Source organism: Coffea eugenioides, chromosome 9 (genome assembly GCF_003713205.1).
Source record: "Coffea eugenioides isolate CCC68of chromosome 9, Ceug_1.0, whole genome shotgun sequence".
In the NCBI taxonomy this organism is placed as follows: Eukaryota; Viridiplantae; Streptophyta; class Magnoliopsida; order Gentianales; family Rubiaceae; genus Coffea; species Coffea eugenioides.
In genome coordinates this window covers 7,314,224-7,340,576 of record NC_040043.1, presented here as the reverse complement: position 1 = coordinate 7,340,576, position 26,353 = coordinate 7,314,224, and the positions used below count along the sequence as shown (strand labels likewise).

The 26,353-nt window shown below is 36.2% G+C and overlaps 2 protein-coding genes across 2 annotated transcripts; both read right to left on the bottom strand.

Moving 5' to 3' along the window:
* Positions 1–14,195: 14,195 nt before the first annotated feature.
* On the bottom strand, positions 14,196–16,969 carry LOC113782833 (zinc transporter 5-like). The gene is made up of 3 exons (XM_027328763.1): positions 16,281–16,969; positions 15,246–15,395; positions 14,196–14,642 (listed from the first exon to the last, which is right to left on the bottom strand). The coding sequence occupies exons 1-3, from the start codon at positions 16,851–16,853 to the stop codon at positions 14,331–14,333; spliced, it is 1,035 nt and encodes a 344-aa protein (XP_027184564.1). The 5' UTR covers positions 16,854–16,969; the 3' UTR covers positions 14,196–14,330.
* Positions 16,970–22,394: 5,425 nt separating this feature from the next.
* LOC113782099 lies at positions 22,395–24,407 on the bottom strand. Its single transcript, XM_027328010.1, has one exon. It carries the CDS (start codon positions 24,405–24,407, stop codon positions 22,395–22,397), a length of 2,013 nt encoding a protein of 670 aa, XP_027183811.1.
* Between the last annotated feature and the right edge of the window lie 1,946 nt (positions 24,408–26,353).

Genomic DNA, 26,353 nt, shown 5'->3' with positions numbered 1-26,353 from the left:
GTGTCCTGTGACAAAACAAATGATGCAAAGTCTCCATTTACCTTTTTTTTTTTTTTGTCAATCTTCATTTTATCTATAAAATCCTACACTATCATAATCTAAGGGGGAGACTCAACTGAATCTAGAGAGATCGATGTGTACTACGCACCCTTCTGAATTTTTTAAAAAATCACTTAATATGGTAATTAATGTGCCTACCCTACCAAATTTTAAATAACTTAGTGGTAGCCACCAGCCTTTGGGCTGGTGGTTCTCCATTTACCTTCTACTAGAAGGGATCTCTATTCTTTTTTCTGTTTGAGTGACTGAGAAAATCTCTCACAGTTTCAGCGTATATGTCTAATTTACCACTGTGGTAGTGTCACAGTTGCTTACTTTCAGCGAATGGTGGGGTTTCAATTGAATGTGGAATAGACCCTCTAACATTCTAACTCAGGTGCCCACATGCATGAATGAAGCCAATTAATTCATCAGGACCATAAGTGGCCGATATACTTATTTGCCACTTTTTAGGCTGCATTCGATAAATCTGAAAAAAATTGAAGTCTGAAATTTGAATCTATTAAATTACCGGATTGTTAAATACTAAATTTGATATGTTTGAACATATATGATATTAAGTGATGAGTGAATAATTTATTACTTATTTTTTTAAAACAAATTTTGTCTAGAAATTTAGTGTTATTTAATTGATTCATAGATTCTATTTTTATTTATCAAAAATGTGTCTATACATGTTAATATATATCTGCCCTCATTGGTTACTGTCTCCTGCTTTTGGTTTGCTTTACCTCTTCAGATTTTGTGAAACCAATTAACGTATGGCGGCAGCATATAAGCATCAAGACTAGAAAAACCCTAGGAGCTAGTAATGTCCTTAAGCAGAAATCTGTAACTTGGATCTTTAACATTCATAAATCATAGATGCTAGTTCAAAAAATGCCCACTAGAAAGTGCTCTACATCGTTGTTACAACTACGCAGTCAATTGATACCCATTGATGTCCAATTTTTTTTTTTTTTTTTTTTTGAGGAATTGATGTCCGGTATTAGCCCGTCAAAATTCTTTATGTATGACTAGATTCCTTTGAAAAAAAGAAGGGTCAGAAACGCTTGACTGAGGTGCCAGTTCACCTTCATCCATTCAAATCAAGCAACTTTATGCTATGCCAAAAAAGACTAGCTAGATCGGAATTCTGTGCTCTTACTCTAGCTTTTGGCCCTTTCCTCCTTAGATTATTTTAGAGAATACATCAATTATGGTAAAGAAAGAAAAGCGGGTATAATAGCACGATCTTGCTTCTATTCTTGACAGTTCGTCCACAGCACAGCACCATAGGTAATTAAAAACTTGTGTTGCACTTTTTATGGCTGTGTGTAGTCTGGGCTCAGCCTTAGTTAATTTCTGGTGAAGGAAAGCTGAATTTGACAAAGATCACGGGGATAAGGGTCGTCTCACCATTCCTTTTTTGTGGTCATTTCACTTGTCAAAATATATCGTGTCCTTTGCCCAATCATGCAGCCAAGAAGGAAAAGAATGACACCTTACCGGACAATTATTATTGTGAAGTAGTACAGGAGTAAACGTTAAAGGAACTGTCCTAAAGATCGTCACCTTCATTCTCTTGGAGAAGCTAACAAATAACAACTTGCTGATTAAAGTTATTTTTGTCGTGAAAAAATATCTAGATATTTACATCCTGTGAAGAAGAAAAGAGTTTGGGGAAAATTTTTTTTTTTTTTTTGTATTTCACATTAGTTACAATAATATAGGGCTTGCTTACAATATGATAAGGTACAATGAATCTGGAAAAAAAATAAAATGGTAGCTAATATATTCTATCTCTATCAATGGTAACTAAACTATTTTATCAGTATCAAATATGTAATTGACATACAATTTAAAATCCAAAAATAGATATCTATAACTCACTCCGACACTCCCCGATGCATAGATATCATAGACGTCCAACTTCATACCAGTCAAGTGAGTTGTAGAAGTTCTTAATCGATACAACTTTTAGTGAGTATATCAATTAGTTGATCTTCAGATTTTATAAATGGAAGGTGTATCACTATATTTTCAAGATTTTGTTTAATGAAGTGCCGATCAACCTCTACATGTTTAGTTTGGATTTTGAGAAATGTCAATGGTTGTCTTATCATCACAAAACAAATCTATTTCAAAAGTTGGAACAAGATCGATATCGATAAGCAGTTTCTTAAGCCAAAGAAGTTCACATAGCCTTTGGCCATCTCCCTGAACTCCGCTTCTGCACTAGAAAGAGCAACCGCTCTCCGTCTCTTGTTTCTCCTTGTAACTAAATTGCCACCTACACATGTAAAGTAGTCTCAAGTCGATTTTTGATCGGTAGAGTCTCCCGCTTAATCAGCATCTGTATAGCCTCGAATATTGAGGTGATTATTCTCAGAAAACAAAAGGTTTCTTTCAGGTGAATCCTTCAAATATCAAAGTATCCAAATCATGGATTCCATATGCCTTGCTACACCATCAGCATAAGTAATATCAGGACGTGTATGAAAAACATAAATCAACTTACCAACTAATCTATGATATCTTTCGCTATCAGTCGGCTTCACATTCCACTGTGGTTGTGACATTTGTTATCTAGATTCATAATTCGCCATAATCTAGCATTGGGAACATGTTGGATTCCAACTTCATTAAGCCAATTATTTCTATCTGGGAAAGATAGGTTCCAACTAATTTTTCTGGATCATTGCTAGCTGCCTTTGCATTGGTTGATCATTGCATTACCAGACGTGATTTTAAGGTGAAACAATAATATTAACACTACAATAGCTAATCCATTGAAAAAAGGATCATCTCAAAATATTAACACCACATTAGCATGGAATAAACACAAGAACTTGTGGCATAAAACTATCAATTGAACAAGTTAAACATTAGTAGAGAATAAGAGGTAAAGTACAGTCACAGGGAGACTGTTCCTTTCTTCTTTTAGCTGACTTGAGAACATGACTGATTTATTGCCGCTACGTAGAAAGCTTGTTCCTCGACCTTTTCCATCATAGCAGAGAACTTTTCTTTTGGATCACACATTATACTATGCAACAAACCTCAAGCTTTGACCTGAAAGTCTTGTTGATTTAAAATTCATTGAATATGGAGTGATGGATTCCACTTGGGTATTACTGTTGCTACCCCAATCCAAATGCCTGAGTTGTCTTTGAACAAGACAAATTTTCAAAGGTGCAGAGGGAATCTATTTTTTTTCATGTGATTTTTCACCAATCCTTTTGGATACACCTTTTTCAAAGTTGATATCTGCGAAATGATCACCTTCACCCCATTTTTTTTTTTTAACGAAACAAGAACTAAATTTAATTATTATGTACAGGCTATACAAAACTAACGTGCTTAAATAATGCAGTGACTACTTACCTTGTATACAGAGGTTTTTTTTTTGGTTCTTTCTTTTTGATCATACAAGCATAGAGTTCATTATATTTAAGGGTAGCTAGTTAATTTATTTAAGGCTACCACTAATTATATGGAAACAATAATCTTCTAAAGAGATGATAATTTTTTTTTCAAACTCTAAGAGACCCAAATTGCAAGAATGTATGGAATCAACACCCCTTAGTGTTTAAACATGCAAATCTTCTGTAGAAACTAATGATTAGAAGACTCAGGCAAATTAGTATTTAGGATTAATTCCCTATTCCAAATAGTATATCTGACGATCACTTGGCCCTGGTAATCATTCATTCACATCAAATCATTTCTAGTGTCTATTCTATAGGATAACACGTAGCTTGATAGCCTACAAGTCTTAGAATTATGGAGCAAACCAGATAGACCCACAGGCTTAGGATTCTCCATCAATATTGTTTGGGTGAACTACACAACAAAACCCTCAAAAGATAGATTCCTCATTTTGCCTCATTGTCAGATTGAATTAATCAGCACAATAAGATTTTTAATTTTCATTAATAATAATTTTTAAAATTATCATTAATCGTACGTATGATCAATTTAGCAACCTCATATTGAATCCAATTTTGGCGTGTGAGGAACCCTTGTATTGTTACACAAGCATAGTATGCCTTTGATCAAATCGATATCTTTCTCCACAATCATGAACTTCATTTATATCTGTGGAGATATATTTGTGTGTTCATATGTTTCTATCAAAATATTGCTTTTATTGATGGGGCACATATGCTGTGTTTTTGCAATATGTGCATCTAAAATGACAAAGAAATTAGGTCCAAATGCAATGCGAGGTTTCCTAGATTCAATTTATTGTATCACATTCGCAATAATAGAAAATTGTAGGAGTTAGTTTGATCTAGTTTTAGACAACAGGGGGCCTAATCAAGAATTGCATATTTGTTGAGGGTGGAATTTGTCATAAATCATATTTATTGCGATTGCCTCTCAATTTGAAGGAATCTGGTTGACTCCTGTTCGGGAGGCAACAGACAAGGTACATACATTCTCAGAGCTGATGAATTTTCTTATAATAATTAATGTGTTCAATGGTCACCACCAGTTCTGGACAAATCCACATTCCTCCTGTACAAATATCCCAAGTACGGAAAAGAAAAAGTGCAGACCATGGAAGTTGAGCAAAGGTAAATAGGGACTGAAAGTGAAAAGGATAGCTTGAGAGGGAGGTAAATTTTTAACATGCTTTTGCATACCATTATTACACGAGTACTAATGTTAGCTTCACCAAATTAAGGTTTTTTATATGGTAGGAATTAGGATTTAGGATGTCAAAGCCTGTTTATGGGTAATTATAATCACAAGTCTCGAATTTCTAGCATTTCTTTTCAATATCTCTTTGGAATTGAAATTTCCAGGACTCAAAAAATAAATTTAAAAAATTAATGTTGTGTTTGGATTGTATTTTTCTAGATTTTTTGTAGAAAAATTACTGTAGCGATTTGATATATATGAGGTAAAAAGGTAATTGAAAAATGTGTTCACGAAAAATGTTTTGAAAAATTGCTGTCCAAACAATATAAATTCTTAAGAAAGCAACTTAATAGATGACACATGGGCATAAAAATTTTGTCCGTGATACTCTTAACCAAGATAGCTGATTATCATGATAGGAAGCACACCGTTATTAAAATGATTTTAGGGCGACAAAGTGTTACTCACGCCTAATTTCTGCAGGGTTAGTGTAATAAAATCTATTTTGGGAAAGGTCAGATTAGATGATGCGGAGAAGGAAAATTAAGTAAAAAATTTTAAATTCAAAATCTCTCATTTATACTAAAAGAAAGAAAAAGGCTTATTTTTGAAGGAAATGTTGGGTTAAATGATGACGTAGAAAGAATTGTAATTTGTAAGTAAAGATTATTCCAATTTTGAGTGTATATAATTCTTGGAATGGGAAAGCGCACTTGGAATGGTTTTAGAGTATGATGAGGCCATCAGGACGGAGGAGCACTCACAAAAACAGCAACACATGTGAGGACAAATCAAGTCACCAATTTGACCATGGGACAATTACTACCAAACATCCCTGTTCAAGGTCACCAATTTGACCATCGGACAGTTTGTACCAACATCCATGTTCAGCAGCAACAAAAATCCTCAAACTTCTAGAATAGGCATTACTCCAAGAAGCCAAGCAGGCCAGCTACAAGCAACTCGGGCTATCAGAGAGGAAGACAGGGAATCTAATGCAAGATCATGCAGAAGCAGTGATGGTTGCTCTAATTAAAGCAGCTGAGCAATGATGGAGAAACATACAAATAGAAGTGGAGAACCAATAGCTTAGCTGCTTACACACACAGATTCAGCAGCTAAACTCCAAGGCAACATTCATTGAAGATATCAAGTCCCACGGTAGCTTACTGTTTTCACAGTGCTCCTTTTGTTTTTGCGCACGGATAGATTAGATAATGCTACATCTTTTAGCATCTATAATGCTTTAGGCATATGGATTCGTGAAGATTTGGTTAATCCTGTCCTTCACTACTAACAGCACATCTTATGTAGTTGATTGGACCTTCATCCACAAATCTTTGGACCGTTGTCTAGATTTTGTACATTTTGTCATCATCAATATAGCTATCGTTTTGTGGAAAAGTATTTCGTTTGAATTAATTATTTTTTAAGGTGTTTTGATGATATAGCTATCATTTCGGGGAAAAGTGTGTTTTGAAGGCGTTTTTGAAATATTTTACTGTAATAATATATATGAAAAATTTTTTACTTTTAATGTTTTTAAGGGTGTTTTACCTACCATTAATCCCCAACTTACCACTCTCTATTTATTTTGCCGTTTATGAAACTTGCAAGAAAGCTTTGTCCCATGAGAAAAGAAAACAATCCTCCAGCACATGCGGCCTTAGGCTTAGTTTGGGAGTTTAGGATAGAAAAGAAAGGAAGGGAAAGCGTAAGTTATGAGAGAAGAGAAGAGATTGTTATGTTGTTTGGGAGTTTTGAGAATTAATGGAATAATTTTGGATATGGAAGTTATTAAATATTTGTTCAAGGCATTTTTAAGGACAAAATTCGCATTTTAGAAAAATTAACAAGTTTTCTCCAAACTTTCTCTCAATTTCCTTCCAATTTGGGAGGAAACATTTTGGTCACTATTCATCCTCCCATTTCCTTTCTTTTCTTTCCTACTTAAAACTACCAAACAAAAGAAACTAAAGCTTTCACTTCTTTCCCTTTCTCTTCCGTTCAAATCCTCAACTCCCAAAGGTGCCCTTAGGGTTTGAGGAAGGAGGAGGGGAGAAAAAGGAAGGGGGAGGTGGGTGGTGGTGTGTTAGGTGGAAAGAGAAAATGTGGTAGCTTTTTTTTTTTGTATATTTGTAAGTTATTTTTGAGATATTGTATGAATTGTGTTTTTGAAGTTGTTTTTATTTGTCTATTACTGTAATATTGTATTTGAAAAACTAGTTTGTGAAAACGGGAGAATCCAAGCAAAGTTATAAAGATTGTCTATCATACTTAAAAGTACATTACATAATTATGACGTAATGAATATGTATAAGTTCAAATAAATAGTAATTGAACAGAAATGTTTCAAAATTATGTAAATAATTTTTAATAAATTATAATCTAGTCAAAAAGTGGTACACCTTTTTTAAAACTCGTTTCTGTAAGCTTCTCCCTTGCTGGCACACTAGTAGGGCTGCAAACGAGTCGAGCCGAGTCGAGTTTTGAGCTAATCGAGCTGAGTCTCGACTGAATTTTACCAAACTTGAACTCGACGAGCCGGCAATTTTCAAGCTCGAGCTCAACTCGAATCAAGTCGAGCCGAGCTCGAGCTCGAAAAAAATAAAAAATAATTATTTTATTTTAAAAAAAATAAATAAAATAATATTTTTTTCTTAATAAATAATAAAATATTAAGGATATATACGTAATTTTACTATGAAAATAAAAAATAAATATATAATATACGTAATTTTATTATTAAATAAAAATAACAATAAAAAAAAATATATATATATATACTCAAGCTCGCGAGCTAACGAGCTTAATATTCTGAACTCGAGTTTGACTCGAGTCGGCTCGAACTCGACTCGAGCTTGACTCGAGCCGCTCGCGAAAGGCTCGATTCGTTTGCAGCCCTACACACTAATAAAGAAGTCTATCTAGCATTAAAAAGTGGGTTGTTAAAGTGATGAGAAGTTGTTAACTAACAAGTAGCCTATGTTTTGAAAATTGGATCGAATCGATCGATTTGATTGGTTAATTGCAAATCGGTCATGTCTCCAATCCAATTTAGCAGTTGATCCAAAAGTTTAATTAAGCCAATCAAATCTGATTAAGAATGAATAAAAATAAAGAGGTTAATCTGGAATTCACTAATTTTTATTTTTTAAACAAGAATTTCAAATTTATCCAAATTTTTTAATACTAAAATAAATAAAAAAATAATTAAATCTTCGAATCACAGTTAAATAGACAAACCAATTGAACCGTGAATCGGAAGTTTTTTCAGTTTGTTTCCGGGTCCGGATTTGGAAACATTGCAAGCAACCACCATTCCTATCCTATGCTGGCCTCAATCCACCAGCCCACTAATAGTTTTAAGGCGCCACTTGTTGGGTCAACTTTCTTGAGGAAAGCTGTCGGCCAATTTTGGTATGGGTTTTCTTTTCAAGTAGAAAAAGAATTAAAATTTTGTGCAAACTTCACCTTGCGAGCACACTTGTATAGAGGTCTACCAAACATTAAAAGCCGGGCTTTTAAAGTGTTTAATGCCGGGCTGTTAAAGTGGTATGAAGTTGTGAACTTAAAAGAAACAAACCATTCCTAGATGTAAGGGCAACGGGGCTGGGTTGGGGCGTGGCCTACAAATTCCCTCGTTCGGGCTAATAAAAATTTGTTATATAATTTTATTATAGTTAAATTTTAACAAATAATCAAGTACTAAAATATCAACACATCACCAAATTATTATTCAATGTAATTTCACAATTGAAACTTATAAAAACAATCAAACAAAAGTTATTTGAATACAATCCAATATGATGAAATAAATACAACTAAAGTAGTCAAGTTTAGTTCACTTTTTGCACAATTACAATCACTAATTCATTATTGTTCTTGTGCTTTTTTTTGAGAAAAAAATGTTATTGTATTAAGTGTAATTAGAGATTTAGTATAAATGTATTAGTAAATTTAGTATAACCAATTAATAATTTGTGTTAGTAAACATATATAATTATTAGTATAATTGATAATATCAATTATATTACATATACTAATATACATTATATAATACATATAGCTAATAATATCATTATCATAAGTTTGTAACTAATTAAATTATATATTATATATATAGTCATATATATATATATATTTATATATTTATTTTTTAAAGCGGGTGGCGGGGTATATATTTATATATTCCCCCCCCGCCCCATTGGCTCCCATTGCCATCCTTAGATGTAAGAGCACCTCAACAAGTTGTAATTTCACATAAATAACTTGTAATATATTTTTATAACAGAAATGTTATATACGATTACTGTTCCTGTGAGCCCCGTGAAAATTAGTTATGTCGGAATTACGTAGCGCATTCTAATCCTTACAACTTAAATTTTTGTCTTGCTAGCAAATTTGGATCCATAAATTGTTAGGAACTACAATCATTCCTGCTCTTTGTCCGTTTTGGTATGAGCTTTCCTTTCAAGTTGCATTAAGTCATGTGTTCAAATAAAAAAAAAATTATTTGGGCAATATATGTCTCATTGATTTCATTGAAATTGTGTTTTGTGAAACTATCTTTTAAGTGGGATTAAATGATAAATCCTTAGTTTACAGTGTATTGTTTGGATCCTCTATTTTGTGAATGAATCCAACATAATCACCCATATTCCTCCTTCGGAAACTCTCTGTCAAGTTTGATAAAAATACAACAGATTTTGATGTAGTTTGTGCTAAACGTATTCAAATAACCATTTCATTGCATCTTATTAAGGATTTTCTTGGACCTTAAAACAATCTATATGGATGCATTATGCCGGAAGGAAAGGCAAAGCTCAGTTTGCAAACCCCTCGAAACCGTTTTATTCATCGTTCAAAGCTAAACTTCCAAGTCCCATTATATAATTCAAAGCTAAATTATATTACTGCTGATGCCATTTCTGGCCACAGAAACAACTGAAGCTTCATACTTTTTATGCCTCTGTACCTTTTTAAATGCCTTACAAAGTCATAATGCAATCTTGTTATACCATACCATGGCATGGAGCAATTTTTCCTCCTGCAAGGGGAATTACCCATGATATTCACTTTCATATTTCCACATTTTCACTTCTTTAGGTTATATATTTACGTATGTGGCTTTCTTAATTGCCTCTACGTTGGGCAAATTTGGTTAATTTTGCATTTCATTTTTGAGAGTGTTGTATCCGTGAAAAGATCATTTCTTTCGATGAAAAGCGACCCACCTTTCCATATTTCTACATTTAAGATTAGGAATGGCAACGGGGACGGGTGGCCGCGGGTACCCGCCCTGCGAGGGGCTAATGGAGTGGGAGATGGGGCCGGGGGGAGGGGCGAATTTTTTCCCCCCATTTAGAAACGGGGCTAAAAAAAATAAATATATATTTATACAATTATATATATACTATTTAATTTAATTAGTTACAAACTTATGATAATGATATTATTAGTTATATGTATTATATAATGTATATTAGTATATGTAATAGAATTGATATTATCAATTATACTAATAATTATATATGTTTACTAATAGAAATTATGAATTAGTTGTACTAAATTTACTAATATATTTATACTAAATTCCTAATTACACTTAATACAATAACACTTTTTTCTTAAAAAGAAACAAGCATAGCACAATAATGAATTAGTGATTGTATGTGTGTCAAAAGTGAAAACTTGACTACTTTAATTGTATTTATTTCATCATATTAGATTGTATTCAAATAATTTTGTTTGATTGTTTTTATGAGTTTCAATTATGAAATTATAATGAATAATAACTTGGTGATGTATTGATATTTTAGTACTTAATTATTTATTAAAATTTAACTGTAACAAAATTATATAATAAATTTTTATTAATCTCGCAGGAGAAACCGGGCGGGACGGGAGCGGGGCACGGTCCCCGCGCCGTTTCCACCCTTATCTTTAAGATTCGACTTGTATCATGGATACCAATAAATAAGAACGGAACCATTGTGGCAAGGAAAGTTTGATTCAACGGGAGTAAAACTAAAAGAGGCAGAAGTTGGAACGGAAATATCATTTAATTGATCGATCCTTAAAAAAAAGAAATAAGCAAAGTTCAGTAATTAAACGACAGGAATAAGTAATCAAGAAAAAAAGAAGAAGAAGAAGAAGAAGCAGTAATCAAGTAATGGAACAAATACATTAATTGAAATACCATATAAAAAAAAAAAGGAAAAAAAATCACATTAGTTCTTCTAGTTTCTCTGTTTCTTTCCCCGTTTTTCTCCCTTGAAATGTTCGAATTTCCTCTCTTCGTCTTCCTCCTCCTCCGCCTTTTTCTTCCATTCCTTGGGATGAAATCTGTACACTATTCGTCCTCTGGCGGGATCATAACGACTTAGTTCAACTTTGACTACGTCTCCGGGCAATATCAATATCCGATTCGTCCGCATCTTCCCTGAACCATAACCTATAATTGGACCCACATTTCTAATCGGAACGAGGGCCTTTCCTAATAGATACCCAAGAACCATGTCTTCTGCTACCCCCGGATCCCTTTTATCCACCAAATTCAGTAAATTGACCCGGAACATGCCATTGGAAAGCGACTCCGCGATTTGACCCAAATGAATCCATTTTAATTCGTCGGGATTCGCCTGATCAGCGGACCAGCCTGTCCTTTCCTTTCTTTTAGCTTCTATTACCAGTCTGCTTCGAGATGTTAGTAGTGTTAATTTGCCCGACCACCCTCCACCGCCACCGCAACTGCGGGTCGGGTCAAATAGTGAAACAGCGTTTGAGAGACGCTTGATGTTTAGGTTTTGAAGGTTTAGTAGTGTTGGCAGTGTAATTTGGTTGGAAACAGGGTACAGAATTGAATGAGTTTTCGGGGGGGCAATTGTACAGAATTCCATGGCTGAAGACAGAAGAAGAAGCCTCTGCCGGGCTTTTGGCGGCTGAGTTTTCCGGTGACTTTGGTATAATAGCGCTACAGGGAGGAATGAAATAAGTAAAATAAACACGAAATTGAGTTCAAATCTGAGGTGAGGAATGGAGCCGACTTGATCTCGACCGTCCATCATTGATTTTGAAATGAATGGTCGAGATTGAGTCTTATAGCGCTGGTTTAATCTGGAACCGTCTGCTGAACAGTACGTTTCTCTTGCCAACTGTAGGAGATCGGCATCCGTGAAAAAAATAGGAAAAATTCCATTTTGCAACCTTTTTTGATTAAATTAAAAAAAAAAAAGAAAACTAAATTGTTAGATATTATTGTCCAGCACGAATTGTTTAATGAAGTTGAGCTGCGAATTCTATAGGATTCCATCAGGCGTGAAGTTTTAGCATGAAAAGCGAATTCATGTGCTACCTTATTAGCACATCTAAGAACCCATAATGTTACATCAACAACAATATTTGCTTCTAACATGGTCAGTCAAATATCCTCAGCTATATAGGGGCCACAGGTTGATGACACCTCTTCCTCATCATGCAAGAGATTAATAATAATATTAAGTGCATCACCCTTTTCGAACATAATTGGAAATTTTTAATTAGATCATTTGCCTCATGAGTTGCTAATACCTCAGCTATCTCCACTTGTGCTCGAAAATTCTTAGATTTTTAATCAAATCAATTACTTGCCGAATCACTGCTGCCTCAGCTATCTCCACTTGTATCCCATAAAAAAAATTTTTTTTTTTTACGGCAATAATAACATTTCTATAAGGTAATCTATCATAATCTAGACTATGTATAAGAAACTAGTAGGTATAAGAATTTGAATAGATCAAAGGGATGCTCTAATCCCTCTTCTGAATTTTTTTCACTATAGACGAAGTTCGAACCTCCGACCTATATCCTAAAGAAGTCTCTCTTTGGTGAACATTGAGCGTATCCAATCAAAGTGTATTGGTCAATTCTCACTTTGCCAATGGAAGTGGAATATGCTTAATTTTTTTGGGGATTCTTAAGCAAGGATGCCAAACTCCACTACTGTAAAAGAAGGATTATCCACGTATACTTGCAAAATGTTTGCATACCTCCTTTACGAATGTCTCGAAGTAAAAGTCTAAGGGTTCCAAATAAGTTGAGTTGAAGGCGCAACATACGAATTGAGGTAAATATTGAATGTGTAAAGTGAAAATAGTGTTGATAAATATTTATATATCTGGGCAAGTTTTATCTAACGACAAGTGGGATGTTGGTCACCAAGCTTGGTGACTTGCGAGGACGCTCGCCTTGTAAATATACATATTTTTGTATAATAGGAGTGCGATTATTGGAACAGTTTGTGAATTGAAATGAAAATAAAACTCGTCAAACTTAAAATATTGGACGAAAGAAAAAATGCTTAATACAATCTCTCGATGATCATTATAATGAGAAAATAGTTTTGAAATTTTTATATCCATTGAGGGAGATTAATTGCAGCCTCTTGATGAACATTATAGTGAGGAAACTGTTTTAATATTTTTGCTCATTAAAGGAGACCAATGCAGAGGCTCTTGATGATCATTTAAATTGAGAAAATTGTGGCTCTTTAGTTTTGATATCTTTTGGATTGTTTTTTTTCCTATATAAATGACAAGTTTTTAACGAACAAACTAACTTAGCTATTTTGATCCTTTTTTATTAAAAGCCCTTTTGGTTTTGCTATAAAAAAAATTCTTCATTCTTATTGTTTCTTAGAGGTATATTGCCCTGACCCGGAAGCAAACTACAAGTATAACGCGGCAATGAACACCTTAAAGACAATGGTCCTATTTTTGGCACTTGAGTTTTTTGCTAAATTTGTCTGCTACAAATTTTTTTAAAAAACTTTAGCTATAGTAATCTCAACAAACTTCTTAAAGTTTTTAAACTATACACTTTAAAATATTCAAAAATCTGCACTCTTCAATTGTCTTCTTGTATTTTCCTAACCGCGATAACTATTGACTTATTGTGGAGCAAGTTTTGTCTAGTGTTTCTTGAATGGGTGGTAGGTCCGATCTAGATATGGTCTTATATATACCAATACTAGTGGGGGATTCTGGTATGATTTTTGCATGGTCCGACACATACCACTCACATCACATGTTAATTGATTTTGTAATTGTTAGAGAGTTGAAACTCGAAAGAATTTGAAATCCGAGGAATCTTTCCCGACTTTGCCATGGTTGGAGAAAGCAGTGGTAAAGGAAGAAGCTTGAGAAAACTCGAAAACCTTCCAGATTTCACAAAGAACTCCACTACTGTTTCCGAATTCTCCTGTCCAAACGTTGCCCTAGAGAACACCACGAAGATTGGAAGGAGGAATCTTCAAATTTATCAGGCAATTTGAATGTTCCTAGCAGAACTAGAAGCCTTTCTTTTCGAAATGGCCAAAGCAATTGTGAGAAAAAAAGTAGTATTGATACTTGACTTTTTCCTACGATAGGCACATCAAAAAGAGGGGCAGACCTACCTCCACTTTCTAATTTGCTAGTAGCTTTTTGCATGGAACTTTTTTTGCAGATAAAAAAATTACACGTGCAGCTCTTAAAGATAACCGGCCCATTGCTCATATTCTATTATTCTGTGTTCTTAGGGCATATCATAGAAGAATCCTGCTGAATACTTTAGCTACATATATTGCCAATAAGAAAGAAAACATGATGGAAATGAAGAAATCACGAGTCACCCCACTTGGCCATCAGTGACATGCAACAAGCTCCCAATAGAAGTGAAAAATTGGCTCCGAATTGGACTCTGAAATCGGTTTGGAGCTTTGGATTCATGAAATCGGCTGCAAGAAGATCAACTAGTGCCATGTAAATCAGAATCCCAGATGATGCTGAATCCAGAACCCCTTGAACAACCAATGCTGTTGGGCTGTACTCATTGTACCGTTTCGATATCAGGATCCCAATGGCTATACCAGCCGGGGTTGTCAGGGAGAAAAACAGCACCATTGTAGTGATTGTTCTAGCCTTGAATTTTGCCTGTGAAAATCAGGAAAAGGGCAAGTATATATTTGCATCGATACCATTTATTTTAGGCACCGGCGGGAGCAAAGTTTGTGGGAGAAAGAAACAATAGTATTACTGTTAAAAAGTAAATCAAAACGAAATGTGTACGGATATTCCAACAAAGCCCTTTTGCCTGCTTGATTTGTCTCGATAGAACCTCTAATAATACAATCAATAATTCCACTATAATAACAAATATATCTTGACGGAAAACACGACAGAGCACAAATATATCTCGACGTCATCAACGAGTCCATGATTGAGGTGCATCACATTGCGACAAAATAAGTAATTGAGGTCATATATATATATATATATATATATATATATATATCTTTACCAAATAAAAAATAAAATGTAGGTCATCTGGACCTACTCTCCACACATGATGATAATCCACTATTAGCGTACAAAGCAAAATATCTGAGGCGATGTTCATCCAGAATTATGCAACCTTCACTGGTTGTGCCTACTTGGATTTGTTGCTACCGTTTTGCACAGACATTTTGGTATGGTGAATGAATGCAACTCATTCAAGTAAATATACAGATGAAAGAAAAACTTGACAAAGCGTACCTGAGAAATGCATCCTCCAAGTCCGATGCCCTCAAAAAACTGATGGAAACTCAAAGCTGCTATCAAGGATTTGATGATTTTTGGGCTTTGAGTTGCACCCATGGATACTCCAATTACCATCGAATGAAATACAATGCCTAATTCCAAAACCTGTAACATGTTAATTAGTACAAATTAAACAAGTTTTAGCACACCGCAAGGGATAATTTAAGTCAGTAGGATTGCATACTAAAGACGAAATTAAGACCATTTTCTACTAAATTAGTCCCTTGCATTTTGAAGCATCCAAAAAAAATATTAGATGGTCATGATCCGCTAATGGTGATCAACTACAACCAACTACACCTCAAAGCAAGTAAGACGAGTCTTTTCTTCTGGCATTAAAATTTGCTAATTATGTGATTAGTATAAATAGTGCTGCAGTTTACCTTTGATTGTATAACTAACTTGCTCATACTTCTAGTTTTCTTTCTAAAGAGGTATTTACATTTTTGGCAGAGCTCAACGAACATGTGTCATTGAAACCTGAATGACGTGGGTACCCTTTACGAAGACTAACATTGATTGAGGACCAATTATTTTCAGAATAGGTTACGAACAATTAATGAGAAATTATGGCAGAACTAGTACATTTTTTTTTGCGTACGGATATAGATGAATAATTACCACTTTCAATAATTTTCCATCTGAATTAGTGCGAGAAGTATTCATAAAAGCCCAAAATTATCCTCAAAATATACAATTTTAAACATTTAAGTATTCTAACTAAATTGTACAAAGGAAAATTTTTTATTAAAAAAAAAAGACTTAGAAATTAAACTTCCCAACAATATGTCAAGATTTCATAGATTGTTTAAGGACTGTTTAGCATTTTTACCTCAACAAAAGGTTCACCTGCATAGATCTTAGGATGATTCTCCACTCTTAGGTGTTTCAGATAAAAAAAAATTTTTTTGGTCATTTTCTAGTCCATCTTGTATAAGTATTTTCCATTGTCACTTGAACTTTTGAAGTAAAAGAAACGTTGGATATTACCTGTGATACGATTCGATTCCGAATAAGACTTGACGAATTTGATCTTTCCAACAAAATAGCAGGACCATGAACATGGCCAGCATCTGTTGGGTTAGCTTCCTCGTCGCCATCCAGAGGCTGAGGTTTCAGCATCTCTGCTCTTCTATGGTATCCGGTGGCTAGAGCTTCCATCATCAGGGTTACAATAGCAGCCATCATAGCTATAAAACCCGCGAAGGGAAAACCTCCCCATGGATTTTCAGGAAGGCATGGACTAGTCAAACTTGCAAAAGCATCAGGAAGAATGTGGATGAAGCCAGTTGCTAAGATAACACCAGCAGCAAAAGCCTTTATCAAGAAATGAAGGCCCGTTTCAGGTTGTAAAGCTCTCACATTTTTAAGCAATAAAGGAATGCAAACTCCAATTGCACTTGCCAATAAGATTGAACCTATCCCAATAAGTTTGAATTCAAGTGCTTCATGTTCGATTCGATGACCTTGAATCTGGGATTCACAAGTGCACTTTGCAAAGACAAGTTTTGGTAGAAACAACATGGAAAGATGGACCAACATCACGATATTGTATGGAAACATTCTAGTCTATTGCAGTAATTTTTTTTTGTTTCACAAGACAGATGATGATTATAAAGGGCGTAGAATATACGTGGTGAGAAATTGGAAGACTGAATGAGACAGTTGAGTAAACTATGATTTCCTTCTTTAAAGCATTGTTTCGTTTATTTATATTGAAAGTATGGTATGCTCTGTGTAGATGCGTACAAGAGCTAATGCACCATGTATAATATTTTCAGAATGACTTGCGTGGACCATTTCACTTTTTGGCAGACAACCAGCTGCGTGGACCATGGAACTGTAGATTCAGAGTGGGGGAGCATATCATTGAGAGAAAGAAAAATTCAAGAAAGTACAGAAATGCTGTCAATTGGCTAATGCAGAACCTGTGGTTCTAACGTCTAAGCTCCTTCCTTTTCTTTTCTTTTCTTTTCTTTTCCTTTCTTGTCATTGTTTCATACATAAGAGTATTCTTCCCCTACGCTCTTTAACCGTTGAAGTTCTACCTATGATGGTGTCCTCAGAAATTTCATTGCGTATTTATCACAACAAAAGAAAAAAAAAGAATGTAGTGAAATATGTTTAACAGAAGATTATGGCTTACCAATTTGGAGTTGACTTTAATAGCTAGATCTCAATTTCTTGTGGAGTATTGCTGTGGCATGTTTAACTCTGCTCTAGGCGTGCAACTTTCTTGATGTCACTGAAAAAAGATTAAGGGTGCGGAGGGTTATCAGTGACAATCGTTCCAAAAAGTTCATGGTTAAAATTTAGCCGACAAGGTAAAATTCAAGTTATAGGGACGAGATAACAACATGTAACTTTGACTAATTAACTTGTACGAATCCACATAATACTAGTTAAATATAACATCTCTATTCAAAGAATATATAAGTAGTTAATAGTGAGTTACAATCTGTTGAAATACTCTTATGCTGTTCATGAATGATTCTACTGTCGTTCAGGAATGATTTTACGAGGATTGTTTCTGCTCCTTTCCCTTGAAAAATACCTTGTAAGAGTGTCAATCATTACAAATGTAGTAGCCTCCTTGCGATATTCATTCACAAACCCTATAAGCCCCAAAAAAAAAATCTAAAGATGAAAAATAAAATGTTATGAAATGCATTTAGACCACTCCTAATTGATCCTTCACACGCTTAGAATTGGTTTCTTTTTGCTTTTTCCTTTCTTTGGTATCAAGAAACTTTGTTCTGTTGAACTTCAGAAATAGATGAAAACAAATTAAATAGTTTCTCAAGATAGAATATGAAAGCACATGCAATTCACAAATGATAAGGACATGGCAAATTGGTATTTATCTTTTTTTTTTCTTGAAATAAAAAGTCAGCAACAACTTGCAAGTTAGCAGATAACATAGAAGACATAATTCTCAGCACGGATAACAAAAAAAGGAACCTCTTCTCTTTTTGTGTGACCGTAATAAATTGATCCTCCTGCAGGCTCTTTTGTCGGAACTGATGGTTTGTTTAGTTTCATCTCAAAAAGACTGAAAAATTTTCGAAGATTACATTAATTAGAGTGTTTGGATATAAGGATGGCAATGAGGGCAGCGGGGAATAATGGGGCGGGTGTTGGGGCGGGGGCGGGGGAGTGTAACCCCGCCCCATCCCTCGTCCAGCCACCCGCTTTAAAAAAATAAATATATAATATATATGTATATATTTATATATATAATATATAATTTAATTAGTTACAAATTTATGATAATGATATTATTAGTTATATGTATTATATAATGTATATTAATATGTGTAATATAATTGATATTATCAATTATACTAATAATTATATATGTGTACTAATACAAATTATTAAGTGATTATACTAAATTTACTAATACATTTATACTAAATCCCTAATTACACTTAATACAATAACTTTTTTTCTCAAAAAAAAGCACAAGCACAATAATGAATTAGTGATTGTATTTGTGTCAAAGGTAAAAAAAGTTTGACTACTTCAGTTGTATTTATTTCATCATGTTGGATTGTATTCAAATAACTTTTGTTTGATTGTTTTTATAAGTTTTAATTGTGAAATTACAATGAATAATAATTTGGTGATATGTTGATATTTTAGTACTTGATTATTTGCTAAAATTTAATTATATAACAAATTTTTATTAGCCCCGTGGGTGGAAATGGGGCGGGGCGAGGACAGGGCGAGGGGAGCGGGGGACGGGGCGGGGGCAGGGGGAATTTGTAGGACCCGCCCCAACCCCGCCCTGTTGCCATCCTTATTTGGATAGAGTATTATTTGAAATAATTATTATAATACTTTTTGTGATGTGATGTGATACATGTGAGCTAAAATGGTGAATTGAAAAATGTGTTTATAATGTAAATAAAATATTATCCGCAAAAATTTAGCTATCAAAACATTGTTTAAAAATATCTTCCACGACTTCTTTTTTTTTTTTTTTTGGCTGACGGAGTGGGTGTCCGGGGAGGAGAGGTCCCATTCCCCCGAACACGTTAACCACGAGACTCGAACCCTTGCGGGCACTGGACATCAGCTCCTAAGGAGGCTTGCTGAAACCAACCGAGCTGCCCATGAGGGGCGAACCACAATTGTGGCAAATTGGTGGGAGGCTGTCAGGCTTGTAAGCTAATTTGGGGAAGATTGGAGAAGAATTAGAGGAAGGGAAGAGGGAAAATTGAGAACAGCAAGAAAGAGGGAAAGATAACAGAAAAGAGAGAGAAAGAAATGAATCTTGTTGAATAACCAATGTCTGATCGTAAATCTGTTACAGGGGCTATTTATGCAATTAGCCCATTAACGTGTTCAATGTATTAAAATTGCAATCACCGCCCTTATTTTAATGCAACGGTGTCGTCTTATGGTTCTCTACTAAAACGCACAACATCCTACACCAAACGACCTGCACTTAGTTTCCTTGGTCCTGACAGTCCCTTCCTCTTAACAAAAAGCTTGTCCTCAAGCTTTGAAATCTGGAAATTGCCTATCTATGAAATGTCTGTCTTCCCATGAAGCTTCGGATTCTGGCAGGTTATTCCACTTCACCAGGTACTGGATGATGGCCTGAGCAGCCCTCATGATGACCCGCCTCTGTAACACCTTCTCTGGCCTCAATAAGCACTGATCTGCTGCGTCCAGTTCAGGTAGAGTGGATTCCACGGCCTGTGTCACTCCCACCCTCTTTTTAAGCAGTGAGACATGAAACACTGAGTGAATGCGAGCCCCCTCGGGCAGTTTAAGTTTGTAAGCTACCTCGCCCACTTTTGCAATGACTTGGAAGGGTCCAAAGTATTTGGCAACCAGCTTCACACTCCTACGTATAGCTACGGATTGCTGTCTGTAAGGCTGAAGCTTGAGGAACACCCAGTCTCCCTCTTGAAAGCTCCTCTCAGACCTATGCTTGTCAGCGAATAACTTCATACGACTCTGAGCCTTAGCCAGATTCTCCTTTATAAGAGATATGATCTGTAGCCTTGACTGAACCATATTGCTCGCAGCAGGTATAATACTATCATGGAAAGGCCCCAGAGGAATGTGGTTTGGCTGGTACCCGTACAACGCTTCAAACGGAGTGAGTTGTAAGCTGGTGTGGAAATTAGTGTTGTACCATAACTCAGCTGTAGCAAGCCAACTACTCCATTGGGAAGGGTGCTCACTGCACATACACCTGAGGTAATTTTCCAAACACTGGTTGACTCTTTCACTCTGACCATCTGACTGCGGATGATAAGAGGAACTGTAGTGTAGATTGACCCCAACCAAGCTGAACAACTCTTGCCAGAAATTGCTAAGAAAAACTCGATCCCGGTCAGTGATGATTGTGTCTGGCAGCCCATGCAGCTTGTAAATGTTGTCCAAGAAAAGCTGAGCTATTTGTTGGGCAGAGTACGGATGGGAGAGCTTGATGAAGTGACTAAACTTAGTGAAACGATCCACCACTACCAAAATAGTGTCAAAGCCATGAGAGGGTGGTAATTGTTCAATAAAATCCATGGTGAGGTGTGACCAAGCTTGCTGAGGCACTGGAATAGGTTGCAACAAGCCAGGGTAGGCAACATTCTCATGCTTGTTCCTCTGGCAAACATCACAGGATCGCACATACTGGATAATTTCGTCCTTCATCCCTGGCCAATAAAACAAGGATTGCACCCTTTTAAGACAACCCCTCTGCCCCTCTGCCCTCCAATAGCTGAATCGTGCAAGGCCTTGATCAGGTGGGTTCGGACCCCATTAGCTATGCCCACATACAATTTTCCTTTGAACTTGAGGACTCCATTTTCAACTTGATAGTCTGGATCTGCATTGGGATCCAACACTAGCTCAGACAGCTTCTGTTGAGCCTGTGCGTCCCCCATATAGCTCTCTAATAGCTCTTGTACCTACCGGGGTTGAGCAGAGGATAAGGCACACATCTGGGAGGTCCTCATCTCAGTTGCTCCTTGGTCATTCGTGATGCCTTCCATCCTCCGCCTAGAGAGAGCATCAGCCACACCATTTTCTATGCCTCGCTTATATTGTATCTCGTAGTCTAAACCAAGCAGCTTGGTGAGCCACTTGTGTTGCAGTGGTTGAGTGAGTTTTTGCTCTAACAGATGCTTGAGAGCTTGGTGATCTGTCCGGATGATGAAATGGTGGCCAACCAGATAGTGCCTCCACTTGTTGACAGCCAACACCAAGGCAAGCAACTCCTTCTCGTATACTGACAATCCCAAATTTTGAGTGGATAGGGCCTTGCTAAGAAAAGCTATAGGGTGGCCCTGCTGCATCAAGACTGCTCCCATGCCAACCCCACAAGCATCAGTTTCGATCACAAAAGGGAGGACGAAATTTGGCATGCTCAGCACTGGGGCTGTGGTCATAGCCCTTTTTAAGTCTTCAAATGCCAGCTGAGCATTATGGTTCCATGCAAAGCCCTCTTTTTTTAACAACAAGGTCAGTGGTTTACTGATCATTCCATACCCCCTGATAAACCTCCTATAATAACCAGTTAGTCCAAGAAAACCTCTCAACTCTTTGACTGATTTCGGAGGGGGCCAGGACTGAATACACTCAATCTTAGCCAAGTCCATGCTTACCCCAGAGGTAGAGATTACATGCCCCAAATACTCAATCGAAGTCTGAGCAAATGAACACTTTGACCTCTTACAGTACAATTGGTTTTCTGCTAACACACTGAGCACCGTCTGCAAGTGTTGTGCATGGGATTCCAGAGAAGGACTATATATTAAAATATCATCAAAGAAGACCAAGACGAACTTTCTTAGGTATGGCTGGAAAATTCTGTTCATCAATGCCTGAAATGTGGCCGGCGCATTTGTCAATCCGAAAGGCATGACCAAGAATTCAAAATGTCCATGATAAATGTCCATGATGTGTTTGGAAAGCCGTTTTGAGAGTGTCAGCTGCCTTTACCCTCAACTGATGATAACCAGCTCTGAGATCCAACTTGGACATATATTTCGTGCCATGTAACTCATCTAATAGCTCGTCTATGTTAGGAATAGGAAACTTGTCCTTTATCGTCAACTCGTTCAACCTTCTGTAATCTATGCACAGTTTTCAAGTATTATCTTTTTTTTTTACTAGCAACACAGGGGAAGCAAAATGACTGGTGCTATGGGTAATAATTCCATTGGTCAGCATCTCAGCAACCTGCCTTTCAATCTCAGTTTTGTGGGAGTGAGGGTACCTGTAAGGCTTGAGTTTGAAGGGCTCGGCCCCTGGTTTAAGGTTGATCTGGTGATCGAGCTCTCTCTCTGGGGGCAAGCCTACTGGAGTTGTGAACACCTGAGAGTGCTGATGTAAAACCCCTTCTATAAGCTCAGGCAGTGGTTCCTCCGGCTCCTTCGTTACGTCTGTTCGCCAGGCTGCACAGCACCTCTGTTTCTCCTGTATGAAGGATCTGAGGTCCTTGCCCCTCACTAGTCCCATTGCAGGCTGATTGATAAAACCTTGTAGATGCAGCAAACTTCCCTCTGCACTAAGAGCAATGCTGAGGGAGTGAAAGTCAAATGTGATGGGGCTGAACTGGCACATCCAATCGACTCCCAAAATAATGTCCCACCCTCCTAATTCCATGATCTTCAAGTCAAATTGGAATCTGTATTCCTGGATCAACCAAGTGACCTTGGGACTCATAGCTCCACTAGTTATGTCAGTGCCATCAGCCAAGGTCACAATAAAGGGATCAACCGTTTGATATGGCAGTTGCAACAAATTGACTACCCTGTGGTTGATGAAGCTATCAGAGCTTCCTGTGTCCACTAAAATTTTAACTGGAAGCCCTCCCAGACTGCCCATCAACATGATAGACTTCCTCTTTATAGCCCCGGAGAGAGCATTGAGGGATACTTCTGCCAACTCGCCCGTCCGTCCTGTGAGTTCATCTTGTTCCCCTTCCGCATCTTCAAACTCATTGTCCTCCTCTTCATCCGTGCCTAGGTAGTTTAGATTGCCCTTCTTACACTGATGTCCTATTCCGAATTTTTCCCCACACCTATAACACAAGCTGTTCTTACGCCTAAACTGCAATTCCTCAGCAGAGAGTTTGTTGAACTCTCTGTGTACAGAATCTGTCTTCTGAGGACTAGGAATAACAGCAGGCAACTTGTAGGAGTTTTGACGAGGCTGGTTGTTCGCCGCATTCTTATACATTCCAAATCTAGATTCCACCGCAACTCTTCCTGCAGTTTTATTTTGCTTGGACTGAATTTCTATGGAGGATTCCTGCAGTTCAGCAACCTCAAATGCCTTCATCAGAGTCTGAGGCTTAAACATCTTTACCATAGGTTTGATATCCTCTTTGAGACCACTAATGAAGCTAGAAACAAAGTAGAGTTCATCTAGCCTGGGGTTCTTCATCAACATTAGTGTCTTCAGCTCCTCAAACTTTTCTTCATATTCCTCCACTGAACCTCTCTGTTGCAACTTGTTGAACTCTTCGACAATGTCACGTGAACTACCTCCTGAAAACCTCTCACATAATAGTTCACTGAACTCTCCCCATAGTATCCCAGGCTTCACTAATTTCACTCCCTGAAACCAGTTGTCAGCCTTTCCCTCCAAAAACATCTCTGCTACATCTACCTTATGATTCTCGGCGATCTGATAATTCAGAAAGTACTTTTGACATTTTCGCACCCACTCCCTAGGATTTCCAGAATTGAACATTGGTAATTCCAAGCGAGGTACATTAGGGGTAAATTGCCTACCTCTGTATTCCTGCGAAATCCCCGGTCCTTCGGTGGAAGTTGTCAATCGCAAATGAGCAGGTGGTGTGGGTAAGATTGGCTCAGCTACGCTCCCATCCATGTCGGTCAAACCTTTCTCCTTCATCAGTAACTTCAACACTGAGCTGAACCTTTGTTCCATCTTGTTGAACTTCTGATCCATGCTCCCCGCTATTGCTTCCAATTTCGCATTGTTTTGCTCTACTTCTGACTGGAATTTCTGCCGCCACTCCTCAGCGCCGGCACTCCGCACCGCCACCATGGATTCCATCAATTCCTGAAGTCGATGCTCCTGCTTCTTGAGCTGATCTTCCAAAGTCCTAAATCTCGTGCTCTCTGCCATTCTGGATCTTCGCGGTCAAGGATCGACCGCTCTGATACCAAATGTCAGGCTTGTAAGCTAATTTGGGGAAGATTGGAGAAGAATTAGAGGAAGGGAAGAGGGAAAATTGAGAACAGCAAGAAAGAGGGAAAGATAACAGAAAAGAGAGAGAAAGAAATGAATCTTGTTGAATAACCAATGTCTGATCGTAAATCTGTTACAGGGGCTATTTATGCAATTAGCCCATTAACGTGTTCAATGTATTAAAATTGCAATCACCGCCCTTATTTTAATGCAACGGTGTCGTCTTATGGTTCTCTACTAAAACGCATAACATCCTACACCAAACGACCTGCACTTAGTTTCCTTGGTCCTGACAGAGGCAAGGTTCGAACCCTTGCCTCCCACCCCACCAAAGCCTTAAAGGCTTGGCGTGGCCATCATCTAGCTAGAGTATGGTAACCATATCTTCAAAGTACTATAATTTATAAGCAAGCATGAACTTTTGGACCTCTCACAGGCGAGACCTAGTCAGTCAAAACTCATATTATACCCATATAATATAATATACTTTTCTGTGTACAATTTATAAAAACTTTCATATTTTAAAAGTACTTCAAAAAAATATTCCTACCTCTCATCTAACCATATAAACTATGTAATAAATCTTTTGAGTATTGAACTTCATGAATAATACTTCAATTTTTTGGAAAAAAAAAACTTTATAATTTGTTTGAGAATAGTGTCATAGCTTACAAGTTGCATACAAAATTGCAACAGTGTATATCATGATTTGTATAATTGTTGTGAAAAAGAATGATGATAAAGAAATGAATTTAATATCTCATACATAATGACAAGAATTAAAATTGTTGTTCATATAACATAATTGCTGAAAATCATAGTAAATTTATCCATATTTTTAGTTTCATAATTTACAAATGTATTAATATCATTCACATATGGATTCATATTTATAAAATCAATATTGAGATCCAGTTCCTAAATTCTCAATTATCGGCGAGTTACCAAAATTTATATGTTAATAACATATTATATATATCATATATCCACCAATGTAATTTTTTATACACTAATCTACTAATGAATAGTGTTATGATTGACAACTTATGTTGCTATAAATTTATTCTCGAACTTTAACTTATTTTTATTTATATATAATGTTGGGAGAAAAATCAATATTTTTGGCTTACTTTCAAAACTTTGGACATTACCAAATTATGTTATCCGACTAAAATTCAATTACTGATATCTGATTTACTAAAATAAATTTTAGATAGTAATTTGATGTTGGTTTTATAGAAAAAAAATCAAAAAATTTTAACCAAATCGTTGATCACCCGCCGATGAATGTCCCAAATCAATTTTATATTTTTATTCTTTTTTTTTTTTACAAATAACAATCTATCCATAAAAAAAAAAAATTACTTCTAAACAAACTGCTTTTAGTCTTTGGAACCTTCTTATTGGTTCCATCATTCTTTTCTTGTTAAAGATAATTTAGAAATCTCTAATTCATAGCATCTATGACATTATCGTGACGAGATATACAATCGGGAGAAGAGCATGAATAATCATCAGTGGAATCATTCTTGAATGATGTAATTCTTTTACAACACATTGCAATTCATTATACACTTGTCATGTTATATTCGGATAATGTTCAATTGGACTTGTGCATATAAGATGTATCAGAAACCAATTGACACTAATAATTGTTCCTACCTTTTGTTCATACTTCCTACCTTTCTCTTGAATTCCGTTGATGATATGAAAAACTCTAATTCAACTTTCAAACTATAGCTTTTCAACCAACCGCAAACATTGAAAGGTTATAATACGAAAAGTTGCATAAGTGAGCTTGTCATGCTCTCTTGTCAGTGTTTCGAAAATCGAAATGGATTGATTCGACAAATCGCAAAATGATCGTGACACTAATCCGATTC